At 40.1% G+C, this 22069-nt stretch overlaps 1 protein-coding gene and 2 long non-coding RNA genes across 11 annotated transcripts in view; 1 reads left to right on the top strand and 2 right to left on the bottom strand.

Moving 5' to 3' along the window:
- Nucleotides 1-21947, top strand: part of ATF7 (activating transcription factor 7) — a 109054-nt gene extending 87107 nt beyond the window's left edge. For 3 of the 9 annotated variants that reach the window (XM_077110868.1, XM_077110865.1, XM_077110866.1), the window contains 9 exons: nt 1580-1698; nt 4724-4861; nt 7228-7385; nt 8338-8437; nt 8969-9082; nt 9690-9842; nt 11652-11849; nt 13062-13170; nt 16531-21934. In XM_077110868.1, the coding sequence (XP_076966983.1) occupies nt 1580-1698; nt 4724-4861; nt 7228-7385; nt 8338-8437; nt 8969-9082; nt 9690-9842; nt 11652-11849; nt 13062-13170; nt 16531-16748 (1307 nt within the window). In that variant the 3' untranslated portion in view covers nt 16749-21934. Of the gene's footprint in view, nt 1-1579; nt 1699-4723; nt 4862-7227; nt 7386-8337; nt 8438-8968; nt 9083-9689; nt 9843-11651; nt 11850-13061; nt 13171-16530 lie in introns of all 9 variants that reach the window. The other 6 variants (XM_077110862.1, XM_077110861.1, XM_077110863.1 and 3 more) reach the window with 4 other exon arrangements.
- LOC143642464 (uncharacterized) lies at nt 1176-13590 on the bottom strand. The gene is made up of 3 exons (XR_013155670.1): nt 13409-13590; nt 12177-12231; nt 1176-1225 (listed from the first exon to the last, which is right to left on the bottom strand). It is a non-coding gene; the product is annotated as an uncharacterized LOC143642464 (long non-coding RNA).
- Nucleotides 7483-9877, bottom strand: LOC143642462 (uncharacterized). The gene is made up of 3 exons (XR_013155668.1): nt 9654-9877; nt 7993-8061; nt 7483-7911 (listed from the first exon to the last, which is right to left on the bottom strand). It is a non-coding gene; the product is annotated as an uncharacterized LOC143642462 (long non-coding RNA).
- Nucleotides 21948-22069: the final 122 nt, after the last annotated feature.

Here is a 22069-nt window from a genome sequence, read left to right as displayed (position 1 = left end):
ATACTCACAAGTGTATGCATATAGGAGCAGAACGCTTAGAAAGTATTCGGTAAACACTAGTTGATTTCTTAGGAATCATCTAGAGCACGCTTATACATGTTCTTATACGTTTTCAGGCAGTGTGTTCAGGAACTAGAGCCGGTTGAAGGTTAGAGGTCACCTGGAAGGTGAGGAATTACGTTAGCACAAGCAAGTCTTTGAAATAAAAGTCAAAAATGAAAAAAAAAAAAAGCCAAAACTGAACATGAACTTCAGAAAGCAGGAGAAATATGTTTTTGTTTCGCATCATAGATCCAGGCGACCCTCTTTTGCCATATCCATACTCTTGGTTGCCTCCTCCTGTCCACTTGAGTTGTGACTCTGTGTCCCTACTGAAGTACTCTGTAAGCATAAAGGTTGATTTTATCTCTACACACCCAGGGATAGAGGGAAAGTAGGTTTATTATTGGCTAACCAAAGCTTCCAGAGAACCTTCTAAAACTATTTTGGGAGGTATTAGTAACTTTTCCAAACATTCTTATTCAGAAGAGAATTATTTAAATTTTTTCAAAAGAATGTTTTCTGAGTTATTTCTGTGGAAAATCCCCCTGCTCAGGTTAGATGGAATAATTTTAACCCAAGTTCTCACACCCCTTAAGATATCATTTAAACATTGTCTGTTTCTACAATTCAGTCTAGTAGTATTTGGGAGTATGAGATGAATCCCTGAGGTAACCACCATGTCAAGGAAAACCATCATGATAATAGAGTTAGGATCAGAGAACAAGACTCAACTGACATGAGAGAGAAAAACTAGAAAAGCGGGATGGGGAAAGTGAAGCCCAAATTTAAAATTCAAGTTGCTTGAAAGTTTCCATGGGTTACTAAATGGCTTATTCTTCCCAAGGGCAAAGGCACTGTATTGAGGAAAGATTTTTGAGTAGCCCCTGAGGGAATATTTTGGCTGGCAAACCTAAAGTCCAAGTATCCTAGTTTCTGAAATTTGCTCTGGGTCCAGGTCTCTGTGAAATGATTCCAGCTCGTGGTCTTAATATCTTATTCCCCTGCCCCTAGATTTGCCTATAATGTATTCAGAAGGTAACAGATCCTTACCCAGTGGCCACTGAAAGCCAAGACACGATTTCTTATTTGGTAACTTCAGGAAGTAAACTCAACCATCTGATCCTTAAGTTCTTCTCCTGATCAGATTTTAACATCCATCTGCTTATACCTGCTCACCTCAGACCTGGCAGGGAGTAAGTTAAAGAGAAATGTCACTTAAGTGTACATGATTTTAATATCTGGAGGTTTCACAAAGGTGAAACTGTGTCTGGGAGAAAGGGGGGTACTGGATGGTCTTTGGCTTACACAAGAAAACATTGTTCTGTCTTTCCCCTGCTGGCCTTGCAGCAACACAGCACACACACCCTCTGGTGGCCTAGCATCAGCCTTTACTTACTAGAGCTCCACAAAAGCAAATTTGCCTAACCCAGAGACTGTCTTTCTCTAAGCAGAAAAAGAAAAATGCATTCTCTATGAACTCTCTAAGTTTTAATTTCAGGTCAAAACTGAAAGTTTCCTTTTCTTTTTATGTCTACAGATCAGACTCCTACTCCAACTAGGTTCCTGAAGAACTGTGAAGAAGTGGGGCTCTTCAATGAACTAGCTAGCTCCTTTGAACATGAATTCAAGAAAGCTACAGATGAGGATGAGAAAAAGGCAAGAGGCGGGACTTTTGCTGAGAAACTGATAGTGTTCAGACCTAGGCTGTTTTCATTGTGCCTTGAGGTGATTTGTTGAAGCACAAAATTAAGGGTTTGAGTCTATAAAACCAGATACTATTTACTAATCTTAATCTGTCATCCAGGTCTTTAAGGAGCTCAGACGATGATGGATCAGAAGTCTGTCCTCCTCCTCTTCCATTGTTACATTAGTTCAGTTGCCTACTTTTGTTTAAATTATTTCTGTTCTGAATATGTTGAAGACATTAAAAGAATATAAATTACTAAGATTTTGTTAGATAACTTTTTTGTTGCACTAAGTCCCACTGTTTCCTGAGCTGATCAGATTTCTTACCAGGACTTTTTTCATTGAAACAGCCAGTCAGCAAATATTTATTGAATTTTTGCTCTTTTGTGTAAAAATAAGTGACATGTAGTTCCTGCCTTCAAGTACCTTTCTATCTATAGTCAAGGCACTAAAACTTGAAAGATCTTGATAAATTAATGCCTTTTAAAGAAATTGAGAACATTTTGCCTGGAAATAAGATTTAGTGTGAACAAAATTGTGATCTTCAATAATTTAAATAATTTTCCTATAAAAAAGGGGTTAAAACTAGACTTTGTGGCTCAAAGGTAGAAGTAGGACCACTGGGTGGAAGCTATCACAAAGTCTTCAATTAGTGGAGATAATTGTGAAGGAGATTTAAAGATTAGAATCCCGATCCTGAGGTGCTGTAATTCTGATTTTAGCTTTTATATTCCAGATCACTAGAGAACCCCTTAGTTTGGAAGATCAGAGGAAATAGTTCAAGAAGCAGAGTCAAAGGAAGATAGTTCCTATACAATAGGGGTCTTTGGGATAAAAGGAAATTGGAAATATTAAAGTTTATTCTACTTTAGAATTAGAGTTCTAGGTTATTAGTCACTATTTAAAATAAAATCTGGTTCCATAATAATTCGGAAAAGATTCCAAAATCTCTGTAAAACATATTCATTTACACATATACTTCCCATAATTGCATGGTGCTTTGAGGCATGACATCCCATCAAATATAGAAAAGACAAGACATAAATTTTCTGTTGGAGCTCTTTCCTCATAAGAGGGAGATAGCAGGTAAATCAAGTCAGTTGTGCATGATTTTCCCATCTAGCTTAAACTGTAAGAATACAAGATAATGTGTCCTTATTTTTGGAGTTCTTTCCCAAGTTTCATAGCTTTCCATGAGCTTCTATTCATGCTGCCTCCCTCATTAAACTAACAGAAAGCAGGGAAACTCATTGGGATATATTTGTAGTTCTACTTTTAAAAGGCATAATTAGCCAATCTTCTCATCATTCTTTTACTTCAAAGACCCAGGTCTTTCATCACTCTGTTGCTTCAACCTAAAAGGTATAATTTTATTGTACAACTTCCCTGTCTCACCTCCCCTGTCACTTATTTCCCTTCTCTCTCAAAGAAATTAGTCAAATTGTTTGTACCAGGATGTTAGGGATTTTGTAGCAAACTCATTATAGGCAAATTAAAGAAAATTAGCCTTCTTTAAAAAGCCTGAAGTCTTTTCCACTGCTGTTGCAGCTCAGTTGACATTTCTAGAGGCTAGTTCAGTTAGACATATCTTTCCTCATTGGACATTCCTTCGTGTTTCTTCCTTCCTCTATAGGGTGGTCTTCTTTCCCCTTGATAAGAAGCACAGACTTAGTGAAAGATTGTTTTCATGGGTGTTTAATGAGCTTGAAACTCCTGAACCATACCTTTTCTTGGAGATGACCCTAGGAGATTTTAAACCCATGGTTGTATTTAGAGGCCTCTCCCTCTGGCACCCACCTGAAGCGTCCTAAAATTAGCTAAATTAAGCCTGACATCTCAGCATGTAGAAAAAAATGAGGGCAAAAGTGAAACCATCCTTGCTGTTGCTGAAGTTTGGGAAAAAGTTGAATCGGATTGAGGAGAAAACCACTACCACCTCTCTAAGATTATCTTTAATCTACTCAGCTACAAAAATTTCTAGGGATTAAGGTAGCAAGAGAAGAGTTGGAAATGAGTTCCTCTTGCACCAAGAAGCCTAGGATATGGGAAGAATAGAACAAAGGATCCACTTTATCATAAAACTTAGCTACAATGCCAAGCCTCCTGTCATGGTGCAGTGTCAAGACCATTATCTCAGATGGTTTATTGTTCCCTGCAAAGCCATTTATGGCTCCACAGTTCTATGAGTTGATTGCATCACTGCCAGAAAAGTACCCTGTTTTCTGGTTCTCTCCAATGCTGCACCTAGGGCCAAGTTCTAACTTCTTTCACTGATCTGCCTTTGCTTTCTTTGTTACTACCCTATCTGCCTGAAAGTGCTAGAGCCAGATTTTGAGATCACCATCAAGCATGGGGAGATCCCAGAAAAGATCCTTCCTGTCTTGTTTTCACTACTTTAATAGCCAATTTCTCTTTGTTAGTCATTCTGGTTCACATAGAAAGTGTTCACAGCTCTCCAGTGGCTAACAGAGCTGATTGGGAATAGCCAGGAACTTGATTCAGGGATCATTTTACTTTCCTGAAAAGGAATATAGCAAAATATGTAGTAATAATATTTGCATGGATTTAAATGACATTTTTTTTCTCTTTTTTTTTCCTTTCGGGGTCTTTATAAGTATTTACTTATCTGTGGTTAAATAGTTCTCTTTTATGGCTAAGGAAACTGAAATCCTGAGAAGTTAAAATGATTTGGCCATAGTGTACATAAAACATAGGATTCGTGTTTCTTTGACCTGTGTTTAGTGCTTTGACCAAAGACTTAACCTCATGGACGCTTATTCCCTCATCTTTTTGGGGGTGGTGGTGGTGGTGGGTGGGGCACTGTGTGTGGATTACATGATCTAGGAATTGAACCCAGTTCTCCCACATGGAAGGTGAGCATTATACCACTGAACCACCTGTGCACCCTTATTCCTTCATCTTTTGACTAAGAAAACACTAGATTCAACCTGAAGAGAATCATAGGATTTAATTCTGTTCATTTCTCTCTTGATAGGCTGCTCCTGGGCCCCTTGACATGTCTCTGCCTTCCACACCAGACATCAAGATCAAAGAAGAGGAGCCAGTAGAGGTAGACTCATCCCCACCTGACAGCCCTGCCTCTAGCCCCTGCTCCTCACCACTCAAAGAGAAGGTAAAATTCTCTACCAAGAGTCATCCCAAAAGTTAATTGCTAGATTATGTTTTGATGCACTAGTTGTATAGTGTGTCATACAGAAATCCTAGAATGGGCTGAGGCTCAGCATCAAAGGATTGAGAAAAACCCTAGAATGAGCTGAGACTCAGCATCAAGGGATTGAGAAAACCTTCTAGACCAAAAGGGGGAAGAGTGAAATGAGACAAAGTGGCAGTGGCTGAGTGATTCCAAACAGAGTCGAGAGGTTATCCTGGAGGTTATTCTTACGCATTAAGTAGATATCACCTTGTTATTCAAGATGTAATGGAGAGGCTGGAGGGAACTGCCTGAAAATGTAGAGCTGTGTTCCAGTAGCCATGTTTCTTGAGGATGATTAAATAATGATATAGCTTTCACAATGTGACTGTGTGATTGTGAAAACCTTGTGTGTGATGCTCCTTTTATCTACCTTGTCAACAGATAAGTAGAACATATGGAATAAAAATAAATAATAGGGGGAACAAATGTTAAAATAAATTTAGTTTGAAATGCTAATGAAAGCGAGGGGTAAGGGGTATGGTATGTATAATCTTTTTTTTTTCTGTTTTCGTTTTATTTCTTTTTCTGTTGTCTTTTATTTCTTTTTCTGAATTGATGCAAATGTTCTAAGAAATGATGAATATGCAACTAAGTGATGATATTGTGAATTACTGATTATATATGTTAATGTTTTAGTTTGTTTGTTGAATTTTTTTAAATTAATAAATAAATTTTAAAAAATAGTGTGTCATGCAGGAGGATGATTTTGTTTAAAGGGGTATTAATTGTTCAGAAGATTTATATGAATTACACCTGTTCTCTCAACTCTTTGTTTATGAAAGAGAAACTAGTGCACATGTCCACCTAAAGAAGTACCTGATTATTCTTAGCTGTTGTATTTATTCATAATAGCCAAAAGACTAAATGGTCCAAATGTCCATCAGCAGGAAAATGGATAGATGAATTGTGGTTTATTTCTTAAATGGTATTTTTCAAAGAATGAACTGCTGATATACAGAAATGTGGACGAATCTCACAAACATTGAAAAAAAAGAGACAAAAATTTATACTGCATGATTCCATTTACATGTGGTTCAAGAAAAGGCAAAGCTAATTAATGATGATAAAATTCAGAATAGTGCTTATCACCTCTTGTGAAGGAGGGGATGAGTTGGGAAGGGACAGAAGAGAACTTTCTCTGGTGCTAGAAATGGTCTATATCATAATTTGACATATTAAAAATTCATTTAGTCGTATTCTTTAGATTAGTGCGTTTTACTGCATGTGTGTTATATCTTAATTTAAAAAGTGAAAAAGAAAAATTCATGTAATTCATAAATTAGACATTAAACAATTTAGGAATAAGTCTTTTCAAAAGGAGGTCTTAAAGTGACTCAATGAGAATATCTACTAGGATTCTGATTATTATTTTTAAAGAGAACTTTTTATGAAATATTATCTTTTATAAATTTATTGAAGTATAGCACACATATAGAAAAGTACTTAAAATTCTAAGTATACAGCTCACTGAATTTTCACAAAATTAACACACCTCTGTAACCAGCACCCAAATCTAGAAAACAGATATCAGAATCTCTGAAGCTCCTTCACACATCCTGCCTGTCTTTAGCCCTCTTCTGGTGGTTATTATTTTTAATATCCACTATGGATGGAGCATCTGTACCTCATCTTACCTCCTTCCAAATTTGGTTTGATAACTTTTCAGAACTACCCCCTCTGTAAACGTTTATAGCCATCTTACTCACACCCATCCTTTTTACCAACAACCAGCTCCTAGACTGTCTGGGAGTGTTTTCAAGGCCAGAATGGACACTGACAATCTAAGATCCTAAGAAGTTAGCAGTGGGAAGCAATTTGTTTTATTACAACATGATCATTATTCAAACTTCCCATAGTCGTTTTTTTAAGGGGTTTATAGGAGGCATCAGGTTACCTAATCACCAGTTATTTGCCTTTTGCCATTGGAGATCAGAGGACACTAAGGCATCAAGTTTAGGGTAAGAGCATCTAGGCTATGGAAAATTGTAATAGTCCCTAAAATTTATAAAGTGCTGCTCCAAAGATTTCAAGTGATTTTACAGTTGTCACCTCTTTCATAAAGCCTTCATCCCTGAAAGGCAATTAGCCAAAAGATCTTAACTCAGCATTCCTGCTGAATGGGTGAATGAGGTATGGATTTTTGAACAAGATGAAACCAGGTAATGATTTACATGAGTAGCTCTACTGCTCTTTCCAATAAGTTTGAACTAGGTTTGACTAGGTATGTATTTCCTTATAAGATTTCCCTTAAAGCATTTTGTGATCTGTTGGTCTCTTCTCCCCAGGAGGTTGCCCCAAAGCCTGTTGTGATATCTACCCCCACGCCCACCATCGTACGCCCTGGCTCCCTTCCTCTCCACTTGGGCTATGATCCACTTCACCCAACCCTTCCCTCCCCAACCTCTGTCATCACACAGGCTCCACCATCCAACAGGCAACTAGGGTAAGTAAAGAGAGCAGGGAGAAACAATTAAGCCTGAATTTCTTTCTATTTTTGTGAAATTATTTAATAAAAACAGGAGCTTTTTTTAATGCCCAAGGAAAAGGAGTCACTGAGACTGTCTCAAAATAATTTTTATTTCTCCCAGTGTAAACTTCTGTAATTTGAGAGTTAAATATTTCTATCTTAAAAGAAGAATCCTGAAAACTTTAGGAAATCCATCATAGTAATGGAGACCATACAGAAAAATACTTTAATTCTTGGCCTTACTCACATAGAATTTTGTGGGGGCATTCCTGAATGAGGGGCTGCAGCCCATAAAGTTAACTTTTTTTGAGTCTGGTGTTCTTCTCAGTCCCATTTAGGGTACTTGGTCTTTGAAACCACTAATTTTGTCTGTTTGTCTTCACTCCTGATATAGCCCATACAGATTTCCTGGTGGTATGACTTGAGATCTTGTCCGCAGGTACCCTTGGGTTAAGAAGTTATTGTCATGATTCAGTCTCTTAGAATTTATTGTTCTCCGGGCCTATTAGGAAAAAGGAAAGGAGGTAGCATCTTTTTGGGGGCAGGGCAGACCAAAATGTGGAAAAGAACAAGAGAAACTTACTTGAATGTGGCCAACAGATGACAAAATTCAGCTTTGCAAAATGACTACCTTGGCCCACCTCCACCTTGCCTAAGACAAGACCGAATTTGTGCATGCCATCGGTAGGAATGTTTACTAATTGTTCTAAACTTAACCAGATTAGTCTCCCACTTATTTAAGGGGTGTTTACTTAATTTGCAAGGTAAAAGAACTTTGCCATTTCTCTCCATCTATAAGGTAAGTTAAATAGCATTCCCTTCTTTTCCCATCGTCGTGAGGATGTCAGTATTTTACAGTGCTTCCCTAATTAGAGAAAACTGGGAAAGGGGTCTGTATTATGAGCATTTCATTTCATGTTTCCCCTAGGTCTCCCACTGGTTCCCTCCCTCTTGTCATGCATCTCGCTAATGGACAGACTATGCCTGTGCTGCCAGGGCCTCCAGTACAGATGCCTTCTGTTATATCGGTGAGCTATGTATTTGGGGTAGCCAACTCTACCAACACACTAATACCTCCTTTCCACCTGAATGTTCATAAACTCACATGAGTCCCTGCGAAATGTGGGCTCAGGTCTGTAGCAGTTGGGCATGGCAGTCTGCCCACACTCTCTGCTAACCTCTGTCAATCCAGCACTATGGAACACTAGACTAAGTCTCATCTGGAAAATTGGCTCCTAGTCTAGGAATTGATCTTGCCATCCCACTGATTGGTTGATTTCACTTGGTACTTAGTACCTCCCAAATCGCCCACCATTTTCCTCAAGATACAACCTAACCTTCCCCATGGAAATTGTCACAGCCCTGGAGGATTAGATTCCCTACCCTGTGATGTCCCATGCAGGGTGAGTATTTCCCAGGCTGTTCCTACCTGCCCTGTGGGCAAGCTGCACAAAGCAGGCCTTGACATGCCGATCTCTAAAAGCACTCATTTGGGGAAGCTGTTCCCCCACCAGCAGTATAATGTTCCCTCCTGTTTTGTCCTCCTTCTTTTGATCCAGCTGGCCAGGCCTGTGTCCATGATACCCAACATTCCTGGTATCCCTGGCCCACCAGTAAATAGCAGTGGTTCCATTTCTCCCTCTGGCCACTCCATGCCATCTGAAGCCAAGATGGTGAGTACATCCCAACCTGGGGCAATGTTGGTCTTTCTGAAAGAAGTGGTATCAGCCTAGGTTTTTCTAATGAGCCAAGCAGTGGAATCTTCTGCGGCTTCCAAACCTAAGGACACCCTGCTAGGAGGTCTGGAAGAGAAAAGACCCATCTCCTCTCCCCCATCTTCAGAGCCTGGTACATAGACCATGGCAGTGAAAGAGGCAACACAGATTGTTTGGAGTAGAACACTTGCCATTTCAGTTTCAGGGTGACAGATGGAGGGTGGGTGGGCAGGCAGGGGAGCTGGCCAAGAGGTGAATAGCTGTATAACTAGCTCTTGGCTGGATTCCAGGAGAGAGCTTCATTTGTACTCTATTGCTTCAACAACTCTCCCCTCCCCCACAACTGTGCCCAGGATTATGGCCAGGGAACAGAGTGAGTATTTTAGAGATCCAGGTGTACATTCTCTCTCTCTCCCTGTCATTTTCTTATATTCCTCTGTTATGGGAAACTTAGTGTGGGAATTTTAGCTCTCTGTAAGATCAGTGGTAAAATCTAAGCCCTCTCTTCTCACCCTTGACAGAATCTCACCTTGGCAGGCTATTTTTTTCCCATCTTTCCCCACAGAGACTAAAAGCTACCTTAACCCACCAAGTTTCCTCAATCAATGGTGGTTGTGGAATGGTGGTGGGTTCTGCCAGTACCATGGTAACAGCCCGTCCAGAGCAGAGCCAGATCCTCATGCAGCACCCTGATGCTCCATCTCCTGCCCAGCCACAGGTCAGTTCAACCTTTGCAAGGGGGAACCCTTACTGTTCACATTGTATTTGTTTTTCAAGGAGCAGAAAAATTAGGGAAGAATGGATTTCAGCTTTCAGAGTCTCTTCCTGCTACTTTGATCCTTCTTGACAGTTTGACAGTAGCAAGATGCACCCATCAAATAATGCAGAACCATCAAAGAGGAGGTCTCAGTTTTAACAGATTTCTTTGGAAAATGAACAGGTCTCCATTTTTAGATTGTCTGCTCTGGTCAGATAAAACAAATCTGAGATTGATATCTAGAGTTAAATCCTTTGCCCAGCCCCTCTTTTCCTGATGTCACTACCTGCTTCATCAATTACCACCTCATGTCCAAACATTTAAAGGCCATATGCTACCTTAAAGCTTGGCCAACAACACCAGAAGCCTTCATTTGACTTGTCTTGTTGGATGCTAACCCTTCCCACCTCCCTGTAACCCCACCAATCATTTTCAGTCCCTTGAGATAATAAAGCAGCAATCCCCTTGCCTGAGTTGTGCTGCTTTCCCTATTAAAGAAATGACATGGCCTCCTTCTTAGTCATCACTGAGTCCCTTCTCATTTTTCCCTTATCCCTCTTGGCCTATTCTTTTACCTCCATTCCCTATATGAGTTACCTAGTTACGTGTGAGAGAATAGGTATCTATTTTTTATTTTCCCCATATTCCTTCTCAAGCATTAATATTTGCAGGTCTTCCCATGAACTTGGACAAAGAGAAGTTCAGATTCTCAGGAAAATTAGTAGAAATTTCTTTAAGAAAGCATCCACCCATTGTACAGTGAGAAGCAATAAGCCAAGTCTGCTAGCTCATTAAATTGTTTGAATTTCCTCACTTTTTTCTTCTTTTGGGGGAGATAAAATAATCCCTTGATTATATTATTGGACAACAGCAGTCATGTAGGTCAGATATCTCCACTGTGTCACTCGAGAATATGATTCAGTAGGGCTTGGAGAGAAGTATAAGGCTTATTTTTTATAAGCTCCCCAGGTTATTCTCATGCAATTGATGTGAGCTCTGGCATTTGAGATCTACTAATAGCGATTTTCCTTAATAGCCACAGATCTAAGAAGAATTTAATTGTGGTATTGTTTTACATTTACATAGTTTCTTTTCTACAGATGGCTGACAATTCTTCTTTCAGTTTCATTTTGGCTGCTGTTATAAAATTGGGGTATCTTCCTTGAATATTTACCAGCTAACAGAAAGGGAAGATGATCCAAAAATGCCTTAATGACAAGAGACATTAGCCTGAAGTTTAAAAACAAAAGGAGTGGGTGGTTTGCTGAGGGTGATTAATAACATTATAAATAAGAATATATTAATCCATGTCTCCCCATAATTACCTATATCTCATTGGTAATGAAATGAATAAAAACATTTTTTATCCTTTTCTGAAATCTATTATAGCATACAATTGTTTGGATATATAGTTTGTCCAAATCAGTGATTCTTAAACTCTCAGTTTCCTATACCCTTCCCAATTCCTGTTTCCTGGTCTTTAAGATTCCCTATGAAGAAAGGAAAAGTGATCCTGATTTCATTTTGTCTATCTCAGAAATAATTAGAGTCTCTAACTGAACTGTAACTTTCTTAAGTGTGGGGCTGAGAAGACTAGAAGAAAATGGGAGACAAAATCTGGAGCTACTACAAATGAGTAGCTAAAGGACATAGTAATGCGCCTGGTACATCTGTTTATCAGCTCTTTATCAGATCTTACTAGTCTAACTAACATCAGGTTTAATTTGGAAAAGATTGAAGTTCCCATCAAGTAACTCTTCCTTGACATAGGTCTCACCAGCCCAGCCCACCCCCAGTACCGGGGGGCGACGGCGGCGCACAGTGGATGAAGATCCAGATGAGCGGCGGCAGCGCTTTCTAGAGCGCAACCGGGCTGCAGCCTCCCGTTGTCGCCAAAAGCGGAAGCTGTGGGTGTCCTCTCTAGAGAAGAAGGCAGAAGAACTCACTTCCCAGAACATTCAGCTGAGTGTAAGTGGGTCCTAGATGATTACTGGATTGACTCTAAACAGTGGGATTAAATGGGACATTGTATGGAAGATAGTGATTTTCTAATTAGGACAGATACAGAAGATGTGCCAGGAAAAATGCTGAAAGAATCTCATTAACAGAGTTGAAATCTCTTCCATGGGGAGTGGGAAAGACACTTACTAGTTACCCCCAAATCTGCTACTAAAATGAGTCATCCATAGATCCATTTGGATGAAGAGAGTAAGATTAAGTATCACACGATGCCCTTTTAAATCAGTAATAGAAATTGGGTGGGGTCTTGGAACACTCAGAGGGAAATGCTTTTACCTCAGATGATGTAGCTTAATACTGATTGATCTAAAGGAGCTTCTTTATGCTGAGTCTTTAAAAAAGAAAGAAAAAACACAAATAGAACAATTATAATCCAAAACATTCTCTGGAAAATATTTCCCCTTTTGATTATTTTTTAAAATATTTAATTTCAAAAGCATTATATGAACATGTGCCTATTGTTTAAAAATATCTATCTATTAAATATGGAGATAACAGAATAAAAACAAAGACCATCTTCAGTCTGCCTTCCCCAGAGATAAATATATACACACACACATATATGTATATATACATGCACAAGAACATATATATATTTCTTCACTTATACTTTTTTGTGGGGGAGTCAGGGATGGATTTTGGGTTTGTTTAAACATAAACGGGTTAACAGAATCTCCTGCAGACTTTGCCATATATATAAAGATCTAGTTCTTTCCAGTAGCTGTCAGTACATTCTGTAGTGTAGTTATATTATAAGATATGAATATGGATATTTCTATTTCTAAATTTTTGCTAGAATAGCGATGTGGCAGTGAACACAATATGTATTTGAGAAGATAGTACTGCTAAGTAGTTCCTAAAAGTAGCTTTCTTAGTCGAAGGATATATGTTTTATTAATTTTTATATAATCATATTCATGCTAAATAGTAATAATTTTTCTATTAAAGACCTCTAATTTTCACTATACGCAGCTGCTATTATTGAGTTCATGATCATAATGGTCCTGCACTTTCTGAAGCCTTGCTGGATCAGGAGCCTTTCCTAGGTTCAGAGAGAGAATCCAGGTGGCATTCTGTCCTCCTCATTTTGGGGACAGCTGCTGGGGATCCAAGAATGGAAGATGAATTTTCTTGATACTCTTTTCTTTCCACACCCCTCAGAATGAAGTCACGTTACTACGCAATGAGGTGGCTCAGTTGAAACAACTGCTGTTAGCTCATAAAGACTGCCCAGTCACTGCACTACAAAAAAAGACCCAAGGCTATTTAGGTAAGCGGCTCACAACCTATGCAAAGTCAGAAAGTCAGAAAACTACAAGTACTGAGTGTCTCCAATGTTGATCATTTTATGACTCCATCCTGAATATCTGGGGAGTCCAGACTGATGAGTAAGCAACCTTTATGGATTAACCAGTCCTGCAGAAAAGAATTTTTTAGAATAATACAGAGTTATCCTAATTATCTATCATAGTTGGGGACAAAGGGTAACAGTATTATTGGGCACCTACTTTGTGTTAGGCACTTTACTGTCTTCCCAGTTCTCTCGTGAAAATAGCTATTTGGTTCCTTTCATTTATAGATGAGAAAACTGCATTCAGGTTAGGTCAGTTACGCAAAGTTACACAGCTAGTATGGTGGTGGAGCCAAGATTTACACCTAGGTCTTTCCAAAAACACTGTCTTGGCCTAGAGAGGATAGAAACAGCAGATGATACAAAAGCACTGGGATTTTTTTAGTATATTTTATCTTTCCAATGATAGGCCAGTGTATGTGCTCAGGGCAAGCACAATTCTAAAATTTAAATGACTGAATAATTTGCATATAGACATAAATAAAAGTTGATATATCCTAGTTTTCCTTTGCAAATTATTTAAATACATAGACATGTTGGCTATCAGATTTTGATATATTGAATATTTTTCCACTGACTCTTTCATTTCAGAGATGTGTTCCCATAGAAAAAGAGTAACCGTAACACCAATTTTAAACATTTATATTTAAATTTTAACTTTAATATGTACTTCAGGGCATATTCATTCATTAAACAGATATTTCGTGAGTACCTATTCTGTATCAGGCACTGTTTTACATGCTGAAGATATAATAGGAAACCAAATAGATTAGATTAAATTCCTGCCCTTGAAAAGCTTATATTTTAGTAGAAGAGGCTGACAGTAAACAAGACAAATAACTAAAATATGAGGTTATTTTAGATAATAGTAAATGCTTTGAAGAAAAAATAAAGCAAAGAAGGAGAATGTGAACTATTGTCAGGAGGGTTGAAATTTTAGATGAGATGATCTTTGAATAAAGACTGAAGGTACCGAGGAAATTAGCCATGCATTTATATGGGAGAAAGTGTTGCAGGCAGGAGGAATAGTGAATAGCAAATGCAGAGACCCAAGGTGGGAGTGTGCCTCATAGACTTCAGGAACACCAAGGAGGCTAGTGTGGGTGGGGTGGAAAGATGGGGGTGGAGAGTAAAGTTGAAGATGAGGTAGGGGAGATAAGTTCAGTTATATTGAGTATCTCAGCTTTTACTCTACATTGGAGGACTTTAAAGTGTTTTCAGCAAAGGAGTCACATGACTGACTTGACCTATATTTGAACAGGATCACTGTGTTAGAGACTGCCAGGAGTACACGGGCCCAAGCAGTCAGTTCACTTAGGAGGCTGTTGAAATAATATGGACAAGAGATGTTGCAGCCTTGGACTAAAATGGTTGAGTCAACATAAATTTTGAAGTTATAGTGATAGGATTGATGACAGACCAGGTGGGGCAGTACTTACGAAAAAGAGAAGAAAAATTTGCACCAAAATTTTTGGCCTGAGCAACTGCAGGAATGAATTTTCCATTAATGGAGATGGGAAAAAGTGTAGGAGGAAATTATTTGAGTGGTATATCAGAAGCTCAGTTTTGAATAAGTTGAATGTAAGAAAACTATTAGACATGCAGTTGGAAATGTCAAGTAGGCAGTTGGTTATATCAGTCCACAGTTCAGAGGAAAGGCTGACAATATTACTTTGGGAGTCAGCAGCATACAGTCTTTCTTTGTTGTCATTTGCTTTGTTTTGTTTTGTTTTTTAGTTTGTATTTTAAAGCCATGAAACTGTATGAAGTCCCTAAAGAGAGAGTATAGATAGAAAAAAATTTAAAGTTGCAGGACTAGCTCTGGGGTACTCCAACATTTAGATGTTAGAGAAATGAGAAGGAACCCACAAAAGAGACTGAAAGCGAGCCAGCTGAGTGTGATGTTCTAGAGAAAAGAGAAGGAAGCACTACAAAAAGTTTAGTGATAAATTAACTATTTCAAGTCCTGTTGATGAGCCAGGGAGCACAAGGACTGAGTATTTGTCAGCATGTAGTCTATACACCATAAATATTCTACTCTGTTCCTACAAGAACTCCGACAGATTACTCTGTCCGTTAAACTTTACATATTTGTTACAGCAAAGATGTATTTAGTTCCTGCTGTGTGGTATGGACATTATGTTTGGTAGATACTTGAAACAAAAATGAGTACCAAGACAAATAAGCCACTGTTCCTACCCCCAAGAGACTCTAGGGTTGGTTATGGGTAAATAAACACGTAAACCAGTGACTGAGGTAAGTGCAGCTATCCCAGTCAAAGAGTTCCTAGAATGGGAGTGTCCTGAGGACAGGGTTTCATTCTGTTCCTTGTATACTCGAATGCTGGCACATGGAATGCTCAGTAAATGTTTGATGAATAAATGAATGTATGCTTTTAAAGCACGAAGGCTGAAACAGTTAATTGCCTTAGGGTAATTAAGAAGGCTTCACAGAGGAGGTTAAGATATTTGAATCCTGAAAAAGGACTCAGGCATTCATCAAGAGGTCAAAAATACAACCACCTTGGAACTTTTTCCATATTCCACACATCTCTTTTTAAGCAGCCATAGAGGTTATATGATAGTTAACAAAACTCCTTGACTGATGAGCAACATGGAATTATCTTTTTCTGCAGCTCAGATAGCTGTATTTGATAGTAAAATGTTGTTACCACTCTAGGTGGAGTGATATCCCTTAATAAATGTTTTAAACCATTAATGCCTAGCTAATTGATAGTCAGGAGGGTTTAATAGACTTCTTACCTGTTTGTAGTGTTAATTGAATTTTGGCCAGGGATTGACCATTTATATCATTTGACTGGAGCTTGATATTCATCAGGCTTACCTATGATGTAAACTACATGCTAAAGAACATAAAAAAATAGAATAATTCAATTCCTGTGGTAATTAATCAGAGAGGATAACTAAAAAGAGATCTCTTTTAGATTATCATCAGAGACATGAACACAAGAAAGAGTGTTCCAAATAGGAATAATGAACTTTAAGACCTAGAAGTCAGACAGAGTAATTAAATGATGGATATTCACTTTATTAGGATAGGTAGGTTAATTGTGGCCTAGTTCATGCTTCCCTTTCCCCAGCTAATTTCCTAGCCTGTTCATGGCTTGGAAGCCAGGATTCTAGTTTTTTTTTCCCACAAAATGATGGGCTTCATTTTCTTTTGGGCTCTGTTATAATTGTGGCAAAAGGTAGTCCTGCCTCTTTCCCCATTCTGTTTTCTAACCACTTAATCTCTGCTCTTTGCCCTCCTTCCTGGCAGAAAGCCCCAAGGAAAGCTCAGAGCCGACGGGTTCTCCAGCCCCTGTGATTCAGCACAGCTCAGCAACAGCCCCTAGCAATGGCCTCAGTGTTCGCTCTGCAGCTGAAGCTGTGGCCACCTCGGTCCTCACTCAGATGGCCAGCCAAAGGACAGAACTGAGCATGCCGATACAGTCGCATGTGATCATGACCCCACAGTCCCAGTCTGCGGGCAGATGATGCCTCCCCTGGTGGAGAGGTCCCCAGCCAGAGCTCGCCCACCCAAGAGCCAAGAGAGATGTCATCTTATCCCCTCCCATCTGCCTTGGACATGGGAAAATGGGGGGAAAATTGTGTGTTGTGAGTAATGGACAGATGTGGGCTTTTCTCTTCAGCCAGATGGTCATGTACGTTTGACACCTGTACTAGAGGCCTCCCAGCCCCAAAGCCAACATAGATCATCCCCCAAGTGTGGGAATTCTGATGGACCCACAGCCAAAGGCCTTTCCAGATGGTCTGAACAATCACCTCTGCCTGATGCACGTGTACCTATCTCTTTTAACACTAACCCTTGCACTTCTAGGTTTGGGGTTTCTCAGTTCTCTCTCTTCCCACTAAGCTGTGGTTTTTACCTTCTTGTTCCTTACAAGCATGCCACTTCCTGCTAGATAGAGGGAGGCTAGATTTGATGGCATATCACCCACTGACCCAAACCCAGCCACCCTATGGACTCAGGACTTTGACTCCCCATAGCTGCTTATTGATCCCTTTTTTCCCCATTCCTAAATTCTAGTTAAAACATTCACTTATGGAGAATCTAAGATTACCTTTGATGTATGAAGTAGCAGGAATTTCCAGTTCTTCCTACACTTTATTCCTTCTCCCTCCTGGACACCAAACAAATAAAACAGGAAGAAAGAAAGAAACAAAATCCCAGGAGTCCCAGTACAGTTCTTTTTCATCCAGAGCTATTTGTGTACATCCTTTTGTTTCTTGATCTTAAATACTAGTGCTAGGGTCTTTTCCACCTCCTCACTAAGCCATGGCATCCTCATCTTGTGGCCTTATATTATCAGACACTGCTTGGTAGTGAAAAGGGAAAGAGACAGTGGTCATACTAGCTGATCCCTGGCCCCTCCCCACTCCCATCTCCTTAGTTCTCATCGTCAGAACAGGCAGGAACAACATAGTTCAAAGCTAATTCCATTAGGTTACTGGATTAATTGATTATTTTATTTTATATATGTTTACTTGCCAAAGCAAACAGACTTCTTTTGTTCATCTTTCTGCTCCTCCCTCTCCCTTTTTGTTCCCCTGTTCACATCACTGCCTCTATCTCTCTTCTGTAACTAGATCAAATGCAACCTTCATGAAGGCTCGTTCTTGCACATCTCTCAACCTCACATATCTTCTTTCCTGAGCTAGGTTCTTACATTCATAAGTGTCCATCACCCTCTGGATCTACCTTCTCTCTCTTTCACCAGGCTCCTAGCCTAGCTGCTATCTCCCTGACTCTGCAGAGTCTCTTCAGCTCTTTTCGGCTCTCTGCCCCTTAGATACATTGCTTCTCCATGTATTAAGCCACAGGACTCTAAAGCATCATAGCCAAAGTCCTGGGTATTTTTTCTTGAGTATAAGATTAGATGGAGAAAGACGGGGTAAAGAAAGATACAGTACTAATCTTGTAGAGGAGCCCTGACTCAGTGAAGGGCTAGGAAATTGGTGACTCTCACTCAGCCATTCTTAAAGAGTTGGGTTGAGAGGGAGAAATTCATCCCTCTTGTCCCTGTTTCTTCCCTGTTAGGACATCTCATCTTCCCTTGGCTCTGAACTATGCAGTTTCTACCAGGGCCATAGGAAGCAGTCCAGTGCCAGAGGCCTGTGGATAGATAGGTCAGCTTTAATAGCTCTTCAGTGTGAAATCCTTCCATTTGTCCCAGAGCCACCTTCTACCATCTGCCCAAGCCAAGAATTATGTCCTTTTCTCTGTCTCTCCTACATCCATCTTAAATATAACATACAAAATAACTGCCAGCTTCCTTTCTTATTTTGTCTTCCAAAAACAGCTGTCAAAGAATGAGAAAATGTTATAAGTTACGAGATTCCCATCTCCTCAGAGTGAAGTACTGGTGAACCAGTCAGTGACGTGGTCTGCTGCATTTCTTTTAAAGTTCCCCTCCTGCTTTTCAGATCCGTGCTGAACACCTGGTGAAGAGAAAGGAGAGAAAACATGATTTTCTCATCCTCCACCACCAGGGACCCAACAGGAACAACCCCTGAGGTGACTCAAAATAGCAAATGTCATGGCAGATGGTCAGGATGCATGTTACCTGCTCCAGGGACTTCACTTGCCCTTAAGAATTTGCAGCCATGACTTGTGCTCAGGACTTTTGCTTAAGATTGCTATTCCCTGGGATTTTCTGAGTCTTTATCTTATTTCCATCAATGGGGAGTATTGGGAAGCTGAATAAGGGGCATTACCAGAGCTTTAATAATGAAGCAGCAACAAAATAAGGAAGGGGCAGGATAGCATATACCAGACAATCTTTTAGTTAGTTTTCAGTCTCAAAGGCAGAGCAATTGCTTACCCTGAAACTCCTCCGAGGGAACTTCACTTTTATTGCCAGCCATGTGGTCATTCTCCCATGATCTTTGCCTTCCAGACTCATCTGTACCAGAAACAAACATCATATAAGTTCTTTCTAAGGGCCATGGCCATTTTGGGGTCCTAAAAAAGAGACTTTGGGAAAGTAGCTGGGAATGTGGATGTCTTGGGACTCTTCCAAGTAAATATTCAGGCCTCCCACCTCACTCCAAAGACATGGCTGCTAGATACCCAAGGCCATAGAATAAGGGATAAGAATCAGGTCTTTTTGTCTACAGATTTTCTGCCCTGTTTCCTTAAAAGAAAGCTTGCTTAGAATTGAAGTCTGAGGAAGACCTCCCATACTACTAGGGAGGATTAGAAAGAGTGGTACCGTCTTTTCTTGTTCTTTCCCTGTTGGTTTTATACTCAAATCTGGCTTACTTCTGCCTCCACTCCTTTCCTTGGTCCTAACCACTAGACCATATGCTATAGGTGGTGGTAAAAGAGTGGTTGGGCTAACTGAACCTCACCTCACTGCTTTCCCTATCCCTTTTTGATTTGCTGCCAGCCAGTACCACCCATCTTGGTAGATGGGGTGCTTTCCTATGACCATGCCCCATATTCAGCCTGATTCACCAAGGAGACACCAAAAGCTTCTTGTGATTTCTGAGGCTCCTCTGCTCTACTCTGAGACAGACTCCTTAAAGGTGCTAGCCCCTGAAATAGCTCTCCCCGACCCAACTTCCTCCCTTTTCTTTCAGAACGCTGTTCCCATCCCCAAATCATTATTTTCCATTTATTATGTACATTGTATACACAGGAATGAAATATATTACTTTTCTTAAATTTCATAACCCAGTCTTCCTGGCTATATCACATATACCGTTGTTGATATGCTGTCTCTGCTTTCTTTATACTTTTGATCAAAGGAGGGGGCAGGCAAAAACAGGAGAGGATCCCAAGGCAGATTAGAGGACCTCCACCCTCCTACAGCCTCCCACAACCCTAATCATCCCTCTCACAGTAAAGAACTGATTTCTCTGTTTCTGTTTCCACAAATGCACAGACATAAATACCCACCCTCCCCAGAGTGGTGAACCAGCAGGAATGTGCATAAGTGGCTAATGGCCAACATTTCCACTCTATGCACAAGTTCATTTGTCTCGCTTTGGGGTAAAATCCTACCCCAGAATTTAAAAAGTTGGGGGGAGTAGGACCAGTTAGGACAGCTTATGTCCTTTGTAGATGTAAGTTTGTATTGTAGTTACTAGGGTTTACTTTGTTTCTTTAATGGGGGCTGCTAGCACAGGGCTATATCATCAGCATTAGCTACTGGAGTGTGGTGTTTCTGCTCCAAGAAGTGGCTCTGAGCACCAGTTTCATTGGCTTTACCTTAGGCAGTAGTCTTAGAATGTGGTCCACAGACCACCAGCATTAGTATCACCACCATCTGGGAACTTGTTCAAAATTCGAATTCTCAGGCCCCATCCCAGACATACTGAATCAGAAAATCTGGGGTGGGTTTTAACAAGCACTCCAAGTGATTCTAATGCACACTAAAGTTTAAGAACCATTGCCTTAGGGGCAAGCTGAGAAATTCTTATAGGATGTCAAGTATACATTAAATACCATCTTCTACCTTAGCACTAACATATTTTTCCATTTCCTCCAGTCCCTCCTTCCACTCCCATTAAAAGAACAACCACCACATCATCTCAAAATCTAGATGTGTCTTCCTTCTAGTCTTGTCCCTAAAATCTCTCCCTGGGTCAGTCTGGACAGGGGTTGTCCAGTATGTCCTTGCAGACTGGTCACTCCATGTTCTTTGTTACATTATGGACCAGCTGGAGCTTTAGCTGTCATGTTCCTCTCTCACACACACACACAAACACACACATCCCTTTCATACACACACACACCTTTCAGGTAGGGAAGAGATAAACCTCCAGTCTGACCAGTGGAGGCTGCAGCATCCTGACATAGTATCTGTTTAAAAGAAAGCAGTGTGTATCTATGATTATATCTCTGTTCATCTATATACCTTTGACATGTAGCAACACCTCTCCATCTCATCAAGGAACTCCTCTGGGTCTGGATTTGTCCTTTCCCCAGAGGTGGACTTTGATGGTTGGGAGGATTCAGTGCTACAGGCTATTTTGTTACAAAATCATCTTTCCCTTCCCCCTCCCCCCCAAGTCAGCATGATCCCTGTGAGCAGGTTCTCACAATCTCCTGGGACACGGGTGAGGCAGGAGCTTCGCTCTATTCTCCCTAATCTTCCTTCCTCCTTGCCACTTAGCAGTTATCTCCAGCCATGCCTTCTCCCTTCCTCACCCTGACATATATTGTGCCTTATTTATGCTGCAAATGTAACATTAAACTATCAAGAGAACCACTCTTATGTCTGATGCTTCAAGACTGCTCTACCAGCCCCATTGTCCACTCTGGGAAGTCATTGGGCTTTCATGTCTGTGATGTTCCTCTCCCGTTTCCAAGAACAGAAGGAATGGGGATTCTTATCTCTACTTTTATACAGGGAAGACACAGCCTAGAACAGGTGAATGATTTATATAAATTACATAACATGACAGATAGCATGGGGACCAGAGCTTAGATCTGTGCTCTGCCTGGAGACGTGGAGCCTTTCAGTGTCTTGGGAACAGTTAGCATGTGCTTTATATCAGGAGATGGGAGAGTGTTTGAAGGAAAGTGCCATCATATCTCTTAGTATTTCTCCCCACCCCCATCCCCCTCGGCATCTACACAGACATGGAAAGTGAAGCATGAATGAGTTCTAGGGGTGTGGGGAGGAAGTTTATGGAAATAAGAGGTGGAGGTTGTTTAGAAGCAAATAAGTAGTTCACAGGTAATGCTTATGGACCATAGGGAGTAAGGAGGTGTAGGGGAAATCACTAATCATTTCTTGCATCTGTGTATTTCTTTACTGTTATCACAAGTTAACACTTTGAAACAG

Source organism: Tamandua tetradactyla, chromosome 7 (assembly GCF_023851605.1).
Source record: "Tamandua tetradactyla isolate mTamTet1 chromosome 7, mTamTet1.pri, whole genome shotgun sequence".
Lineage (NCBI taxonomy): Eukaryota > Metazoa > Chordata > Mammalia > Pilosa > Myrmecophagidae > Tamandua > Tamandua tetradactyla.
Note: the sequence above shows the minus strand (reverse complement) of the source record. Positions and strands in the feature narration are given on the sequence as shown.